Source organism: Meleagris gallopavo, chromosome 5 (genome assembly GCF_905368555.1).
Source record: "Meleagris gallopavo chromosome 5, MGAL_WU_HG_1.1, whole genome shotgun sequence".
Classification (NCBI taxonomy): Eukaryota; Metazoa; Chordata; class Aves; order Galliformes; family Phasianidae; genus Meleagris; species Meleagris gallopavo.
In genome coordinates, this window is record NC_139408.1 from 13,518,505 (window position 1) to 13,536,895 (window position 18,391).

Consider the following 18,391-nt stretch of genomic DNA (forward strand, 5'->3'; position numbering starts at 1 on the left):
GGCAAGCAAAGCTTAAAGAGGGGTATCTGAGGCAAAGGCACCTCAGAAATGAAATGCAGGGCTGTTGGAACTTCATGGTGTGTGGTTGCTGCTTCAAACACGGCTATGGCACACTGCATTCCGCAAGCTTAGTACACAGCAGCCACCTCTGCACCCCCAGCCAGGCAGGGGTTCTGCCTGCTGCCCTTAAGCATGAGTGACTTCATTTGGAGTCCGCAGAGAGCTTAAGGACATCCAATGATGCTTAGAAGGTGCATGAAAAGTCAGCAGCATATAGCATGACGTTGTGCGTGTTGACACTCACCGATCTCTTGCCAAGGGTCTTGCCAAGCATTAGTATTGGAGGAAACCTAGACCAAAATACAATAGAGCAGGAGAACTGCCCAAGAGTGTGCCTGACCTCAAACCACACTCAGAGCCTTCTCACTGTGATAAAGAAGTGATATCTAAGTAAGGACATCCTACAGCAGGCCTGGAGTGTCTGAGCCTCCCAGTCATCCCAATATGAGCTCAGGAGCCTATAGATGCACAGAAGGACCCAATGGGCAGCCCAAATGCATGCAAAGCTTTACCAGTTGCACAGACACATGAGCAAAGGCTCACAACACTTTGCACGACCCGCAGGTCACGGTTTCCATTTCACTGCCTCTTGCAGCTTCAGCCCCCATCCCCTCCTCCCATCTCCCCTTGGCAGGCAGCCCCTGCCACACAGACCGTGCCCACAGTGTGCCTGGCAGATGGGGCACCCCTTTCTCGCAGCCTGTAAGAGCAGAGAAAACCTTTCGGAGCTGCAGGACAAGTGATATTTTTGGCTCAGCTCACGGATCGATTCCTGCCCTCTCTTTCCCTGCCACTTGCAGGAAGGACTCCCCGAGTGAGGATGTAGAGTGCAGCTTTTAAAGACGTGGAGCAGGGCGCTGCAGCCTCCCATGCATCAGGTAACCTGCACGAGCAAAAATCCCCTTATCCCCTCCCTGCCTCCTGCAGCCTGGCTTGCAACAATGCTTGTGTTACCCATTGGGTGGGAAGGGGACAATGTTGTCAGGTCTGCATCCATACTCAGTGCCCTGCTTTGGACAAGAGGAGCCTGGTGGTGGCAGAGCCCCAGCAGCACCCGCATGGTGACTGTGACCAGGAATCATAGCCTGCATCCCCCCAAATACCAGTGTAGCCAGCTAGCTTTCGTGCCACATTTTGGGCATTGCTACACATTTTTGCCATCTTGCATTGGCTCGTTCCCATCGTGCACTCCACTGTTTGGGCATATTTCCAAGCAATAGTGTATTTGCCCAAACTGGCAGCAGAGCGAGGATGTACTGGAGAGGAGTCCCTCATCAATTTCTCCTTTTAATATCAGCTGTAGAGCCTGTCTGGCAAAGGTGCCACCAGCCTCCTTCACTTATCTGTCCTTCTGCATTGTTCTTGCTGCTAACAGGGCATCTCCATTAAGGTCTCTCAAACTGGGGTGTGCTGACAAAGCTGCGTAAAGGCAAAATTGGCAATGACAGGCTGTGGGAGAGACAGGCAGCCAGATGTTCTGACCTGCTGTAGCTCTTGACTTTCTACAGTGTTACTGGGTTGTAGGAACTGGAGTTTGGTGCCATACTTCATACTGTGCAGCTCAATAGGCATAGAGATGCAGGAGACATGCTGACTAATGGAAAATAAATTATATGCAAACTTTGGTTTCTGAAGCACACCCTTCGATCTCATATGCATGTCTGCGCTGGTGTGGACATGTTGCTTCAGATGAGCACTCACCTTGGTGTTATGTAACACATCTATACTGTCTCCCCCATCACCCAGATGCTTGCTACTGTCCCTAAGGGATGCCTGTGCATCCTATGGGTTTCCTCCACCAGGAGTGCTCATGTCCATGCTCACATTGTCCTAGCTGCCCTGAGCTGTGTGCTGTGTTGCCATTGCCAGCCTGGTCTGACTGTGGGGACTTGTGCAAAGGCTTGTCTGATTCTTCCGTTCTTCCTCTGCTCTGCTATCACCTGGCTCACAAGCAAGGCTCATTTCCCTCAGCCCACTTCAGTGCTTCATCCTTCCTTCTCTTAGTGGATCTCACCATCACCTTTGGCATGTAACCACAACCCTCTTCAGTATTTAATTTGAGCCTTAGCCACATACTTCATGCTATCCACACATACCATATGGCTACTCCTTATTTTACCTCCTGCTGCCATATGCCAGTTCCATCCACAGCCATCATGGCCAACAAGAAAACACCACCACCCACCCAGCAGTCCCTACTCACAGCACTGACCAGAAAAGGGAAGAGGAGATTTCTTGCATCCACCTTTCTATTGGATTTTGCTAGATGAGGGTGCAGCAAGCACCAGTCTTTGGAGACCACCTCACCTATCATGGATGGTATTAGGACTACACAAAATAGGCACAAGCCCTCAAACCAAGGCCTCTTTTTCTTTCACATCAACATTATTTCAACATGGGAGAAAATACAAAACCAACAGTATTACTCCTCAAATTGGAGCAGAGGCTAGGACAAAAACCCAGGCAAGTTTCCATTAGAAACCTCTGCAGACTTCAGAACCCAAAGTCCTGCCTGTAGCCCAACTTCACGTTCATTAAAGGCTATAGAGTTTGTAAATAAAACGTTACACCCTTGAAATAGAACAAGTAATTTAGGGTTAAAAAGAAATGACCTTATTCTCAATATGAATCTCCTATTCACCAACCTCTGATCCTGAGCAAAATCAAAAAGCCAAAAAAATCAAAGCCAATCATGCCTGGCCAGAGGTCCTCGCAAGGTCTCTCTCCAGACTGCATTGCCCCTCATCTTGCACTTGCATCTTCATGCAGGAGCTAGAGGAACTTTCAATGGCATGAAAATGGTTAAGTCACCCAAAGTGAGGCTACGTGCAAAGCAAAGGCATTTTACTTGCGTTTTCCGTTACTCACCTTTAAAATGTTTCTTTACTAAGTTTGTTTTTCCCTTCTGAACTCCTATTTGAATGCTTTCAAAACAAAGAATTTTGATATTTTTGCATGATTCTGCTTTTGGCACACTTGTCCACATGTACAGTCTTCAACACTGGAACTCTTGAAGTTTTCCAGAAAAACATGCTGATCGAGCTCATTGGGGAAGGGATGCGGTGTTTTTCTGGCTTGTGACACTGTCAATTATACACTTCTAACTGTGATTTAGGGCAAGTAGAAAATGAGAATCACAGAAGGCATTTGGTAAGGGACTCTAAATTCTTATCCAGGTTTCTCCTTCTCTTTCTCCCACCCTAGAGAAAGAATCTCTGCAGAGGGCTTTGATCATCAGCTCAAGGTTAAAGCAGATGCCCTACCTTCACTGAAATGAAACTCTTTCAGGTTTAATTGAAAGAGTTGCCCCTAAGAAGGCAACACAGATAGCGACTAAATAGCCTCAGAGAAAGCACAGAGTATAGATAAATATTTTCTGTTCCTGAGTAAAATCCAATGACCTGTTTTAAGCAGCAGGTCAAGCAGAAATCAGAATAGCCTTAAACTTTAAGATCAGCTTCTCTATTTAAGTACCAGCAAGTTGCTGCCATTTTACCAATGATGACGGGATGCTAGGGAATGCACAGGACAGCTCACACAGGATGAGCAAAGGCCACACTTCTCTTGGGCTGCTCTAATTCCTTGCTTGACATTTAGGGTCAGGGTCTCAGCCCTCAATATCCCACAGCTTGTTTCTCCTTCTCCCAGCTGGAAGGGATGTGGGCAGGGATCACACCTTCAGACAGAAGGCTTTCAAGTCCAGATCTGCAGGAGGAGCAGGATGCAAAATGACAGGAAAGCTGACAGCAGATATCCAGAAGCCAGCCTCTAGATGCCACCTGATACCTTCTTTCATTTACTTGATCCATTAGAAGCAACTGTAGCAGTCAGAAAAGTGTACGACAAGGGCAGCAGTGGCATGGGGAAGTTTTCAGGCCATATGAATTTCATAGAATCATTAAGGTTGGAAAAGATCACTAAGATCATCTAGTCCAACCATCAACCCAACATCACCACGCATACTAACCATGTCCTTCAAACTTGCAGGCCTTTGTACAAAACAAGATATTTCATTAAGATAGAACAAATACTTGTGAGGGTGTGAAATCACCTCCCTGAATCCTAGAGGGTGGCTGGGACACCTCATAGTATCAACATTTTCTCCTGATGGTAGCTTCATGATGTCTCCAAGATTCAGAGGTATAACAAGGAGGATAAAAGGCAACTAATAGGCTGTCATATTCGTGACCAAATTACCCACACACGCCTCCATCCATCTTCCTGACTCTGCAATTCACCTTCCTCCATCTGTAGGGAGGAACTCAATCAGCACTTCAAGGAGGACACAAACGTGTCAACTCTTCAACCAGTAGGATCTTCTGCCCCCATCTTACTGTAAAGAACAGAAACCCTGCATGCTCACATATGAAACAGGGGTGGATCTGAAGACCTCCTCCTTGAGCATTAGATGCAAACATAAGCCAACCTTGTGCATCATCCATATGATTCATCGTGCATACTTCACAACTGCTCTGAATGAATTCATTAGACTGATCTGACTTCAGTGGTGACAGCAGCAGAGCAGGTGCAACATGTTCTCAAGCATTTTCAAATCCTGTTGAAGTTTTCTTACTCACAATACATTACTTTTTCCTAGGATTCCCATATGATTTCTTCTGTTTGTTATTGTCCATTTTTTTTTTCTCCCTGCAATGTTTTCAGTGTTGGATATGCACAAAGTCATTAGCATTTCTAAAAGACCACTATAGTCATCAGCCAAGGAAGAATTGATTGCATTAGAGTATTCACATGAAGGACTGAGCACCTCCTTCAATTTCTCCTGTGGGTCAGTGCAGAGCTGGGCATGATTTTACCATCAGCAGGGAAGCAAGAGAATCATAGAATGGCTTAGTTTGGAAGGGACCTTAAAGTTCATTTAGTTCCAACCCCCTACCATTGGAGGTTCAGGCTGCCCAGGGCCCCATCCAATCAGACTTTGAATGCCTCCAGAGATGGAGCATGCACAACCTCCCTGGGCAAGAGGAAGAAAGTTAACAAAGCTTCTCTTCAGGAGAAGAACCCAGGTGAGCCAGACCTTCCCAACCCATGGGATATTAGGTCTTATTGACCAACAAGTAGCTTTTAACACTTTTTGTGGAAGGATCAGAATGGAAGGTGACTCCTAAGAAACATGTTAGCCTCAAAGTACCAGCATCTGCATGGCTACCATGAAAACTAGTATCAACAGATGGGCCACAACTTTGATGATCATGGGAAATACTCAACTTTCTCCATTCAAACCAGAGTGACTAGAAGACAGGTGAGAGATGCACTAGTGCATGGGGTGAATTAGCAACAAGACTCAGCAGGATAAATACTGGATAAGACAGAGTTTGCCTTCAGGGTTGTCTTTTTTTGCACATCTCACCAATGTTTCCACGCTTAAAATCCAGATTAAACACATCAAGCTTAACCCCGTGCATTTCAGCTGTCCCAGCCCTATTTGTGAGTGCAACAAGAGTCAAACTCCACAGAAACTCACAACCCAAAATTCATCACTGCCTGCTCAGTCCCTCAGCTCCAAGTCATTTCTCCTCTGCTCCCCAGCACAGCACTTCCCAAGATTGTACCCTTTAAGTACAGCACATGCTACGCCAGGAACAAACAGAAACGGAGCCAGAAATCACGCTCTTCCTCTTCAGGGATAGTAACATTCAAAGCACAACTTCAAATTTGCATTTTGCAACCCTGTCTTTTGCAAAACAGTAAATCTGACCAGTAAACTTGAAAAGCCTCCAAATGGTTTTACAGCCTGGAGCAATCCTGATAGAATATCTATCCTGGCAGCTTCACCATCATCTGCCCTTCACCTCTCAGGTGCTTCAGATGCCAAACTTTGCAGTGCCAAAGCTAGGAGTATGCAATGGTGTTATTCAATAGCCCATCTTCATGCTTATTTTAGGCAATGGAACTTCTCACGCTTTCAAAAACTAGTCACTTTATTTTTGAGAAATATCTTGCACTTACTGGCTACTGTAAATACTTTTTTTTCCCCATATGGTGTTTTAAATTTACCTACAGGGCTCAACAAAACACAAGAGAACAGCACCTGAAATGATCTTGAAGGAATGATCATCTATTAATTTCACAAACAAAGCACGATGCACCCAACATGCAAGTGATTGCACATGGAAACAAGTTACACATCAGTAAGTACTGTATTTCACCTCTCTTCATTTAATATAAACCCTTGATTTTTGCAGTGCTCTGTTCCTCCATCATTCAGTTGTTTGCATTGGGAGATGTTCTTGTCCCATCTGCTTTAGACTTGCCCTTAGGATTCAGGAGCTCCAAGTCTGTGACACCTTCTTCTATTTAATTGAAGAACAAAGAGCTCATGCCTTTATTACAGTTGCCACTTGGAGTTATTAAGAAATTAAGTACTTTTCTGAAGTTAATTATCTACATCAAACTGCTCCATTACAACCAAAAACCTCAGCAGACCCAATGCAAAGGCATAGAGAAATCACGCGTGGTCTGTGTTGTTACTGCTATCAGGATAATAGAATCATTAAGGTTGGAAAACACCACTAAGATCACCAAGTCCAACCATCAACCCACCACCACGTCCCTCAGTGCCACATCTTCATGATTCCTGAACACCTGCAGGGATGGTGACTCCACCACCCTCCTGGACAGCCTGTGCCACTGTCTCACCACCCTTCTTGAGAAGAAATTTTTCCTAATGTCCAGCCTGATCCTTGTAAGGGAATCCATCATTTTTAAGCAAGTACTAAGTCTTATTACATTTTGTCACTGTCAGATCTGTCCTTTATCTACTTGAAAAAGACAAGAGAATCTCACAGCATTAGGGAAGGGGTGTAGAGCAGGCAAGAGATAGCAATAGACCAACTCAGATTTGTCCAGCAACAGATCAGCTGCTGCCTCATTATTTATAGCCTCCCTGTTCCTTCGGCTTGTTTACTGCCCTTCCCTGAGGTGCTGGTGGGAGGAGAAACACTGACATTCAGGCCCAGATGCCTCAGAGCCTGACCTTTTCTTCTGAGAGCACATTTCAAGGGACAAAGTCACTGGGAAACTTTAGACCTTTACATCTACTGCCTCGCTGAAGGCCCATTCAAGCAGTAGGAAAGGATCTTTTAATTAGCCAGCATGTATATAGAGATACAATTATAAAATAGACCTATAATTATTTTATGCCTGGAAAGACAAGCAGATAAGTCTAGCCCCAGTCTTGAGAGAGAACAAACACAGCAAAGACGTAACATCCAAAAGAGTCTTCAGTTTTCCATCAGCTAAACTTTCTCCAAGTTTGAACAGAGCTGTTTTGCAGCCTGTGAGAAACAAGCATTCAAATATTTTGGGCCATGTTTTCCAATTCCACATCCCATTCACTCCTGTAGAATCAAAGCTGGTTGAAAATAAAATAAAATAAACACCCCAGAGCCTACTGCAGAGAAACAAATAGTATGTTTCAGTAGTACCGTAGAAAAGAGCAGATGATAAGCAACAGCATGTTCCCCCTCTACCTAATCCAAACAAATAGGATGGGGTCAGAAGAAGTTGCAGAGAAGCAACACCTCGAGGTGTGCTCCAAAGGCAGTGCACTAAGAACCCATGCTGGGGTTCGAGGCCCTTTCACAGGGCACCATCGACCTGCCAAGAGGGTGGTGAATTTGGAAAACAACAGCACAGGGCACAAGCAGCCACCCACACAGGGCCACAAGACGTGGCTGTTATCTGCCAGGCTCTGGAAGCAGGCTTCCCAGCTGGAGCAAGACTCATACATTACAGTAACCCCTATCCACTCCCCACCAGCACCTGCAGCATGTGCACACCACATTACACCAGGAGGAGGAACAACACTTCGTAAAGTTAATATAATTGTGGAAAATTTTCCCCTGGCTGATTCAGATACCTCATAAAGAGCTGCACGCACCTGCTCCAAGCCAGTTCCCTTCCTGGTTTCTCTAGAGGGTTTCCATGCAATCTGCTTGCTTCTTGCCGTAGCCAACACCTGAATTATTGCAGCTGTTTCTGTTGAAACCACGAGTTCCACGTGGACTGTAAGTGGAGAAATACACCCTGAAAATTAACCCTCCTTAGCACAGGTACCTCACAGAAGCAGCCTTCAGAGCCTTGCTATGTTCTCTAAGCTGGCAGGATGTGCAAAAAACTTCTGGCCACACTCTCCCAGCCAACATCAGGATGGAGTGGAAAGAAATTAGTCTGTACTCGTGCAGGCACCACACAGGGCTGCTTTAGGGATGCCTCCATACTACAGTTGATACACCAGTCTCACAGCTTGGCAGAGGAAGAGTTGAAAGCAGAGAAGACTAGATGTCATCCACGACATCTTGAATCCTACCTTCATAGTAAGTTGAAGCAGGGGACAAAGTATCAGCAGGCAAAGATAATAGCAAAAAAAGAGACTTGTCTTGCACATAAAAATATAAATGTCAGAGAGCTTTCCCATTCCTAACACTTTAGGACAGCACGGGCAAGGATACTGCAATCTATATGCTGTCTCTACACTACAGAAACGTTATTATCCGGAAGGTCACCTCCATAAAGGGTTTGTCATTAGATGGTTCCAGATAGGAGAGTCAGCTCATTAGAGTGCTGCGTGCCCCTGCAGACAGCTGCTTCGACCTCATCTCAGATGCACAAGCAAGCCAGAGAGAAATTTTCACAGCTGACTTCTCCAGTACTTTTGGTTAAAGCTTGATTTCTCAGGTCTATTAGCTAAGGAGCCGAGCTTTCTGCCACTTCTAGCTGCTTGCTCCAGAAAGTCTTCCACATGCTGCTCCACCTCGTCCCAAACACCACTCACTTCCAATTTACAGTCATTCTTCCCACTCCCCAATAAGAAGAAGAGTAGCAAGACAACCTCCTAAACTGAGCAAGCACAAGAAAAGCCCATTTTCCAGCATGCATCAGGCTCTCTTTCTTCTTGTTGTAGCCTGTGCTTCTTTTCCTCATATTTTTTGCTCAGAGTTGTAGGCTTGTGAAAACAGCTTTGTTTATGGAACTCCTGCATCAAAACCCTCAGAGATACCATTGTTACAACATCTTCCTCAAATTTTATTAAATGCTTACAAAAAAATTAAATCCAGAACACATTGTAAATTGAAGCAGAAGCAAAATTATGTTGAGAGCCTTTGTGAGAAGGGGGTAGGAAAAAAAACCTTCAAGGGGAGTTCCTTACCTAGAGAAGGAATGCTCACCCCCACCATGGGCAGCAGAGGGGAAGGCAGTAGCTTTTTGAAACAAAGCCGCTGCCACTATCAACACAGAAAAGTGGCAGGAACATCATGGCATGGCTACTTAGTTGTGATTAAAGGATGATACGGGAACTAAATAAACAGGACTGAATTAAACAGTTTGATGTGCACATGGAGATGGAGGTCCCTCAAAGCAGATGTTGCAGTGCAACATCTTCACACAGCTGGCACTAGGAGGGTGGCACAGAGTCTGCCCATCACTCTCCTTTCCAATACCAATTCCTCCACTGAGGATCTCATGAGCTCCCCCTCTCCAGCCACCCAGAGCCAGAAGCTCTCCATCACACAGCAGAAGCCCTGCCAGCTGGGCAGGACAGCAGGTCCTTCTATTTCAGCACTTGAAAAAAAAGAGAGGGAGGTGAGCCACAGCCTCCCATCTCCATGGCAGAACCAGATTTAATTAAAAGGGAAAAAAAAAAAAAAAAATGGAAAAAAGAGCCAAAGAGTCTTGTAGAAAGTTAAAAGTGGGACTGGTTTGGCCAGATGATCCATCCCTCGCAGCCAGCTGGAGGCAGCGTGGGGTGTGCTCACCCCAAGAGGAGTCAGGCTGTACCAGAGCAAACTGACATCAGACAGGAGAAATGTCCTTCGATTATCTTCTATGGAGCAGAGGAAGTCGTAGCATTGAGGATTGCATCGAGACAGGACCAAGCTCGGCTGTAAGGCAAGAAAATATTGTTAGACATACCTTTATGTTGGACACTAGGAAAAATTTCATCTCTGAAAGAGTGGTCAGGCACTGGCACAGGTCGCCCAGGGAGGTGGTGGAGTCACCATCCCTGGAGGTGTTCCAGAAACACGGAGATGTGGCACTGAGGGACGTGGTCAGTGGGCAATACTGGTGGTAGGTGGATGGTTGGATTGGAAGAAAAGGGGTCTTTTGCAACCTTAACGATTCTATGATTCTGTTCTGCCACCAGAAACACTCTGGGCTGTATCATACCTAACAGTTAAAGGCAGTTTTATTCCACCCAGCTGATGCCAGGCAGAGTGAAGGAGGTGCTCCCACCAGCCTCCCCGACCCAGTAGGCAATCAGCAGGTTTCCTCCCAAGCCCAAGAAAGCCGTTCAAGCACAGAGCACATTCCCCCAGCAGCCACAACTCTCCACCCAGGACCATCTGCAACCATATCAAGTTCCTGCAGCTCTTGATGCACTCTGCATGCGACAGCTGGTGCTGCTGAGGGAAAAATGACTTCTCTGCCACGTGATGGATGGCTCCTTCGTGCCGAGACGCTCCATGCTGCTCCCAGTTTTGGAGCGATTATAGATGAAGTGGGGCAGAAGGGTAGGGATCCCCAGGTGGTTGACTTGCCCCCCTCCTCAACCAGCCCTAGGGCAGCTTGACCCTCTGGAAGCCTCTCAGCTCAGCTGCTTCCCAGTCCATCATGAACCCAGACAATCTCTTCAAACAGTATGCTTTTCTTCAGGTTTTCTGCTCTAGCCTTTCTGCTGGCAAAGAAAGCAGATCTATCTTTTCCTGTGCTTTTACTTTGTTATACAGCAAGGGGGAAGCCAAGCACAAGTCTTGCTAGTTACAGTCTCTGCGTACAGAGCTCTGAAGGAGACTCAGGAAAAAAAGCACGAGCATGACAGAGAAGGCAAGTAAATTAAAAGCCAGCTTCCTTTTACTGCCTCATAGCATCTCTGCCTTTCCGTCCCAGCTCACAGATACCAGCGCAGTCATGTGCTGTGGAAGCTTGCCATCCATACAATCTTTAAGATCCACATCACAGCAGGTTTCAGAGGGATGCTGAGATAGTAGCAAGAGTGATTTCAGGAGCATAGACCACAAGCCCTGAGGTTACAGGGCACAAGCCTGCTTCTAACTCTCAAAACAGATGGAAAGCTTTCCTGATGCATGCAGACTAGTCCTATATTGCTTGCTCCATGAACCTCCATGCCCACCGCAGCAGCATATCGTGCAGTTCACAGCAAATCCCAAGCCAGACCCCACTCCGACCCAAGCAGGAAGCCGCAGTTTTTCAGGATGCAGCAATCCATAAGATAAGGAGGCACTTAGAACTGATCAGTAGCTGGGTAGTTCATCGCCCTGCTATTTAGTATTCCCAACACAAGTCTGAGCAGTTCAGCCTCATAATTCTGGCTTAGCAATGCAGCTAGACCACAGCTCATCTTGTGATACAGGCTGTTTGCAGGACCACAATCTGAGATGTATGAAATCATTCCATATTCAATCCTTACACCAGGTGAATGTACTAGATCACATTTCTGTAGATAAAAACCACCCGAGCAATTACTAATTAGAATAGAATTGCACCACTGTAGGTACACACCTCTTCCACTGAGCCAGAAAAATTGGAATATCTGCAAGATACCTGGAAGGAGTGAGCTCTCAGCCTTCCTTGGAGCCAGTGTGGACTTGTTTCCAGGAGCAGCTCTCAGAATAGAACAAATCCTAATCCCAGCCCTGTGCCTAAGGCATGAAGCTGATAAGCTGCTGGGAATGCCCAACAGTTGTCACCCCAGCTTGCCCAAATCCCTTTGAGCCCCCTTGCCAAAATGCTGGGAGGTTTCTCATACTACAGCTGGAACAAATGCATTGGCTGGAAACAGCATAGCATTTGCTGGGCACTGCCTAGACCATGTCCACCACAGCTAATGCTCTGGAGGACAGCTCACCCATTACTTCAATGCTTTCGTTTTTACTCTCCCTCCCCTCCCTTTTTTGGGAAAAAAAAAAAAAAAATCATCCTTCTCCCTGCTTTTCCGCCAATAACTTTAGCAGGTACAGTGTCTACTAGGTATTGATCAACTTCCCAGCCCAGTGCTGGCAGCAACACTGCAAGACCGAAGGAAACACCTGGCATTCAAGCAGAATTACCCATTTTGCACATCTGAGAGTTTTATTTTGGGGTAGGCTACCTTCATCGTCAGTATCACAATGCAAGCCCCCCATCTCAGGGGGGATGCTTAGGCTGCAATTTCACTAACCAGACTGGAAAGCATGCAATAGCCCCAGTGGGCAACCCTGACATCCTTCCTTCTCATCTTCCTTATTCAGGATGCTCGGTCATATCCTGCACTGGGGATTAAGAGACTCTGATTTATGCCTCATTTCATAGCAAAACTCAGCAACTCCGCACTGAGCAAGAGCCAGAACAGAGTCAGATTTCTTTCTAGGGGCTGCCAAAGAGTCATGGCTGAAGCAGAGTGCTTGGTGTTACCTAGACTTGCTGAGGAGGAGAAAGAGGAGAACCAGGACTAGTTTTCTCCTGCTTTTCTCAACAGGAAATCTGCACAGTGCTCAGCAGAAAGCGGTTGGCAGCACTAGGGGAACACTGCTCCAGGGAGCTGGAAAAACAGATATTTATCCCCTCCAGGGGCAATACAACTTTGGCGTAAAGGGGTTCCAGGTGCAATTCCCACTGCAAGTTAGACCCAATTTAGCCTACAATCCCTTCTTCTTCCACTGAAGATTCATTTCAACATCAAGAGAAAACTAATTTTTTCCTCAAAGGCTGATGAGTGCAGATAGAGGAGGTTACCACTGTGCTCAGCACAGAAAAGAAACACCTAAATTATGATTATGACAAAGCACTTTTTCACCAGATAAGCACAGCCTTAAGTTTTGCCTTACACAATAGGGATCCCTATCTGCCAGCTAAAAACCAAAGCCAGTATCAGCTTTGACTCAAGCGATGCAGGTAAGTTTAAGGCTGTTCTGTTGTACACAACACTGTATCAGAGTATTAATAGCTGGAATCTGAAAAGCTCCAAGATACTTCCAATTTGTGCCCCTGAGGAAAGTTTCAGAGCTCTAATACCTTACAACTGCTCCATTTTCCCTAATGCTTTGCTTCAGATCATGTTAGGACTTGCCAAAATGAAAACATTAAGGGTCCTAAAGTGCCTTCACTGGATTTTATGCTAATACCAGGAGCAGGAGGGCTCCAGCTTTAGCAACACAGCTTCTCCCAGTGCATCTCTTGCCCTGGCTCACCACCCTCGAGACTTGGCTTCCTTATTCTCCCAAGGTAGCCTCAGCCAGTCTGATGCTTTACTCACACAGTACTGACTCTGTGCTTGTTTTTAGAGAGGAAGAGGAGGCTGTATGTCTGAATCATCTCAACTCTAAGCCTTGTGCTTTCTTCTAGGAGATGACCATGCTGATCACAGTATCATCCTCCATCCAGCCCACTCCCGTCCGCCACCATGCATCTCCCCCTCCCACCCTCCCAAAGCCCAAGAAGGACAACCTGCGGCTCCAGCAGCTGCTGAAGAAGGCTGCCAAGAAGAATGCCATGCTAGCTGCAGAGCAAGCTAAGTCTTTCCGGTCCAACCTCTCCCCAGTGAATGAGGCCAGCTCTGACCTAGAACGCAGTGAGAATGTTCCCCCAGCAGAGCCCCCCAAAGCAGCAGCACCTGGCCCCACCAGCCTCCCAGTGCACCTTTCCATCAAGCCTATCACACACCATCGTGTGCCCTCCCCTTTGCGCAAGAGCAAGCCCTTTGTGTTGAAGGTTACTGAGCAAAGACGCATTGCTGAGCACCTCAGGCTCACCACCCCCACAGCTGAGTCCCCACTGCATGAGCCAGGTACTCCCAAGGCTCCCCAGCAGCTTGAAGGCACAGATGCACGCTTTCCCTCTCCACACGTTTCAGTACTCATTTCCCCCCATCCTCCTTCCAGCACACCCAGCAAGGAAGGGACACCAGAGGCCACCTATATCACCAAGGTACACACTTATTTCCGCAGCGTCAAGGCACCGAGAGCCAAGACACCAACATCATATCAGACCCAAGCAACATCCAGCCACGAAGACAAAAGGCCTTCCTCTCCACCACCTGAAACAAGTGGCTCTGAACCATTCCCAGGGCAGACATCTGTCCCCCTTGACAGCAGCAAGGCACCAGCTCCTATGCTGCAGCCTGCTCTCCCTCCTGCTGCAAAGGCAGAGATTCCTAACCAAGTTCCCAGGCCTACCTCTCCTGAAGAGACTAGCAATGACCCTTCACCCAAGCCTAGTGCCCCTGATGTCCACTCCTGTAAAATTACAGCCCACGGAAGTCAAGCAGAAATATCCAGATCAGAGAGAGCTCCTGAAGCGCACAGACAAGATGGTGACATGCTAAAACCATTGACAGCCAGCACACCTTGGAGGCCAGAACACCCTGAAACAGCAAGCCCTGCACAAGCTGGGCCTACTCCCATTGACACGAAGGCAGAACACACTGTGCAAGCTCAGCCAACCCCCAGCTTGCCAAACACCAGCCCTCCTCTCAAAGCCGGGCCAACACCAGTGGAAGACTCGAGGCCTTTGGGAGCCAAGGGCAGTGGCTGGCATCGTCTCAGGAAGCACCTGATATTGCAGCCAGAAGCACCCAGCTTCCCAGAGCATGAAGCAGAAAAACAAAGACAGGAGGAAAGTAACAAGGAGAAGGACACCTCTCTAAGCCTCAGTCAAGACAATAGACCATTTAAATCTAGAGCCACAAAGATGTGGGATGCCATTTTATACCAGATGACAGTCAACAAGGAGAGGAAGCAGCAAGCAGAAGAGAAGAAAGCACAGAAGGAAGAAGGCTTCTTTCTTCCCCGCCGTTTACCCATCTTTCTGCATAAGCCACGCTTCGATGCCCGGAAACTGAGAGAGCTGGCTGCCAAACCCATGTCAAAGATCACCACTGTGTTTGAGGTAGGCCGATACGGATCCAGGACAGACAAGGAGCACACCAAGAGCTTTAACAGAACAGCATCAGGATGGTCAGTGAACTGACGCCAAGTTACTCCAGGAAACCTACCACTCCAGAGGGTCTACAGGGCACCATGCAAGAGAGCACCTGCTACTAGCTAGTCTGCCTGGCAGAGCCAAGTGTAAGGAAAAAAATAAAATAAAAGTAAACCACCTCCAAGCCAGCAGCCTCATGCTGAGAATGTAAGGGTTACTCTGTATATAAGCTTACATGCCTTACATACTATATCCACATGTACAAACCAGAGAAACAGATACACGTTTTCAAAAGAACCAATAACAAAACACTAAGCAGTAATATAGAGCAGAGAGGGATGAGACAGCAAAGACAATTTGCCCATGGAAAAAGCCCCATTTAGAGTGAGATGATAGAACCTGAAGGTGGGAATGCATCCCTTCACCCAAAGCAAAGGCAAGGGATTGCATGAGATCTAATCCATTCTGCTTCCACACAGCCATTCCCCCACTGAAAGGGTTGGGCCAATCTAGTAAGTCATAGCACACCAAGATTAACTTTTTTCTAGTAATCAAGTACTGCCACATATTTTATTTGGTTTTTAGTACAGGTGGGATTATGTTTTCACAATGAAAGCCTGCTTCAGCATGTGAGGATCAGCCCCAGTGTACTTACTAAGGTGCTGTTTTCTGGGGAATCCCAATAGGTCCAAGTAGTCTCATTTTCGGGGGCAAGATTATGACAACTCACATGCCTATTAGTGCCTGGTGTCTTGAAAAATAATTGCTTAAAACAAAATCCCTGACACCAGCCATTCATAGAAACAACTGTCCTTTCCAGCATTAGTCACCTCTTCACATCTGATCATCACCAGGCTTATAAGCAAGAAAGCTGGTGGCCAGCTATTTCTGTCTCTCAGGAGACTTTGTCATTTGCTGGGATGTTCCTACACAGCTGATATAGGATTGCTATGTTTAGCCCCATAGGAAATTGGATATGTAACTCTTTACATTCTCTTCCCATACAGAGGATATGGAGCTGAGTGAAACTTCCCCAAGCTGAACTGTATATAGACTTAGGGGTAAAGGGAGGAGGGGGGAGATCCTTTTTCCATTTTGAAAATTTCTACTGCTATCAGAAGAGCTGTTATAACCAACCCTTCATGGAAGTTTCAACTTTGTTGGTCTAGTCCTATTTTTTGGAAAATCTTCTCTATTCCAAGGGGAAAAAAAAAATAGAAGAGAAAGCCCAAGTGTCTAGAGTTTAGATTTCTCCTCCAACTCTAGTTCTACAAGAAAATGTTGAGATAAGCTAGTTTGGAAATACCTCAGCAATGACAAGTGGATCCCAAATTAGACCATTACAGGATAATTTGACATGCTACAACACAAGGTTACAGAGAAGAATCCACAGGAACAGAAATTCAAATAGATTATAGCTTAAAACACGTGACATGCTTAATGTTAAGGTAGGTAAAGATGCCATTATCACACAGTGATAGTGGCACCTTGTAGTAGCACAAACAGATGGATAACTATGCTCAAGTCTGCACTCACAAGTAAAAAAAAAAGAAAAAGAAAAAAGCAACAAGCTGATTATTATTGAGAATTAACTGATTTTGGCCAAAGAAGATGGTTTTGGAAGCAGTTGCACTTTGACCCACTCTGTTCCTCAATGACCAGGAACAAACCATGCAAAGAGGAGAGGTTTATGTCTCGCATCTGCTGGGCTTCCTACCAGGCTGTGTCCACATTCCAACCCCAAAGGGATGGAGGACAGAGAACTGCTGCTGGGGAGAGAAATGGAGAAGAAGCACAGGAAGGTAGAACTTACTCTAGTTCAGCCCTTAGGAAAAAAATGGCAAAGGCACAGAGCAGGTACAGAGAGTCCTGCAGAGACAGACCTTGGCAGAAGAGCATTGCAGACAAGAGAACAGATGCCCAGAGGCAATGGGAGATCACCTTCAGCTCCAAATGAGAAGCCTTCACAGCTTGTCCCAGCCTGCTGTGCAGTGTCCAGACACAGGCAGATGGAAAGAGCCTAAACTGCCACTTGGAGAAAACCTTTTGGTCTGCAGCCTGCCCAGAGGAGCTGCAGCTAGGGGTGGGAGAGGAGAGAAAAAGTTGTACACGTGTGTGCAAGTTGATGAGGTGGTGCTGAGTGAGGGATGTGGGTGTGAGCCAGAGGGTTTGGGAGCAGAAAAGCAAGCACAAACAGATGGTACAGTAAGGAAAAAGGATGGACATCATCACAAGGGAGAGGAACTGGGGAGCAGGAACCTCTCAACAAGTGAAATAGACAGCTAAACTTGTCCTTAAAGCAGATTTCTGGAAGCCACAGGCAGAGAAGTTGAAGATGCAAGTCCTGTTAGTTCCTTCTTCCTTATATCTAAAAAGGTAGCTGCATTGGGTTTGTACTGCTGCTCACTTCAAGGCAGCATTCAGGAGACCTCTACTAAGCAGGCACCACAAAAAAAAAACAACAACAACAAAGCAAACACTAGAGCTTAGCTCCTTGAACAAGGAAAAAAAAGCTCAATCCCCAGAAGAACTCAGAAACAAAGGTGCTTTGTAGCAGACTGAGCTATTTATAAGCTTGGCTATGAAATAAAACTTTTTTTTTTTAATATTAGAAAGAAAGAACGAGCTTGTTTTCACCCGAACAACATCCCCTCTGCTCAGTGCCAGATGCTGCCCAGTTGAATCCAGCTAGCTATTTCCTCCCTCTATTCCATTCCTCCTTGCTGCCACAACCCTCTATTTCAATCACTCCAGATAACACCAGGATATCTATTAGCATAAACATGATATGAGCATGATCTCCAAAGGCCATTTCAAGAAGCTACAGACCCAACATCGCCTCTCCCTATTGCCAAATATCCAGGGAAAGCCCTTTCTGTTCTGTTGATCCACCCATCAGAGCAGATGCTCCCATCCTCCCCACCACAACCCTTCTGTGGACTGGTTCCAAGAGGTCACTGAAATAGTTACAAATTTTTTTCCCCTTAATTAATTCAGTATATCAGGAAATTAAACCCCCAAAGCATTTAAATTTCAGGGTTAAATCAGCCCTCACGCTCAGCCAGAGTGACGTCCAGTTACAAGCTTCTCTTTGCAAGATAAAACCATAAGAAAACAGCAGAGAGACTGTTCCTCTGAACCAGCAAATATAAACAGCTTGTCCTGCAAATTAAACTAAGGTAGGTATCCAACAACCTAGAAGTATCAGAAATGAGAAAACAAACCAACACCCCACTGTGTTCCTCCCAGCCCCAAGCCATGCGATAGCCCAGAAGCAAGACTCCAGCTGTTACTGTACCTTACCTTCCAAGTTGCCCCAATTTCAGCTGGCAGAAATACCCCCAACATCCCGCCAAAGCAGCGCTAGGAGTTTGTTGCAAGGTCATAACCTACC

The 18,391-nt window shown here is 46.3% G+C and overlaps 2 protein-coding genes across 4 annotated transcripts in view; one reads left to right on the plus strand and one right to left on the minus strand.

Annotated features, from left to right (window-relative positions):
- The first annotated feature begins 737 nt into the window (after positions 1 to 737).
- Positions 738 to 17,530, plus strand: PRR33 (proline rich 33). 2 transcript variants are annotated; one of them, XM_085224311.1, is made up of 3 exons: positions 738 to 938; positions 6,082 to 6,209; positions 13,423 to 17,530. In XM_085224311.1, the coding sequence occupies exons 2-3, from the start codon at positions 6,189 to 6,191 to the stop codon at positions 15,043 to 15,045; spliced, it is 1,644 nt and encodes a 547-aa protein (XP_085080437.1). In that variant the 5' UTR covers positions 738 to 938; positions 6,082 to 6,188; the 3' UTR covers positions 15,046 to 17,530. The 2 variants fall into 2 exon arrangements, with proteins under 2 accessions (XP_085080437.1, XP_085080438.1); XM_085224312.1 differs by lacking the exon at positions 738 to 938 and having other exon boundaries at positions 6,016 to 6,209.
- LSP1 (lymphocyte specific protein 1) overlaps positions 9,082 to 18,391 on the minus strand; it is a 39,548-nt gene continuing 30,238 nt past the window's right edge. For both annotated transcript variants that reach the window (XM_085224314.1, XM_085224315.1), the window contains exon 11: positions 9,082 to 9,962. The gene's annotated coding sequence lies outside the window, so the exon portion shown is untranslated. The remainder of the gene's footprint in view (positions 9,963 to 18,391) is intronic.